The sequence below is a fragment of the Cynoglossus semilaevis genome, chromosome 12, assembly GCF_000523025.1.
Source record: "Cynoglossus semilaevis isolate Cse_v1.0 chromosome 12, Cse_v1.0, whole genome shotgun sequence".
Classification (NCBI taxonomy): Eukaryota; Metazoa; Chordata; class Actinopteri; order Pleuronectiformes; family Cynoglossidae; genus Cynoglossus; species Cynoglossus semilaevis.
In genome coordinates, this window is record NC_024318.1 from 10726923 (window position 1) to 10727240 (window position 318).

Genomic DNA, 318 nt, shown 5'->3' on the forward strand with positions numbered 1-318 from the left:
TGACTGAAATAAACAACAGTCTACTCTTTTACTCTAAGGCATCATGTCAGTTGATGAAGTTGTGTCAGAAAACCTACTTGGAGCAGCGTGAAGCCGACAGGTGTTTAGAAACTCCAGTGTAAAATGTATGTCCACGTCACAGAAGAACATCAGGACGTCGCCTCTCTTCCAGGCGTGGGCTCCGATATCCAGACCACGACCTCGAGAGAACTCCTCATCCACTGGGATCAGGGTGTAGTTGGTGAAGTTCTCCTCCCTGGAATTTTTATTTTTAATATTCAATTAACAACATTGGATAAAAGATAAACAACAAACCAA

The 318-nt window shown here is 42.8% G+C and overlaps 1 protein-coding gene across 1 annotated transcript in view; it reads right to left on the reverse strand.

The window, feature by feature from the left end:
* csgalnact2 (chondroitin sulfate N-acetylgalactosaminyltransferase 2) overlaps positions 1-318 on the reverse strand; it is a 7183-nt gene that overhangs the window by 3037 nt on the left and 3828 nt on the right. The window contains 1 exon segment of the mRNA XM_025061200.1: positions 78-318. This exon segment is cut by the window's right edge and continues 12 nt beyond it. Coding sequence (XP_024916968.1) covers positions 78-318 — 241 coding nt within the window.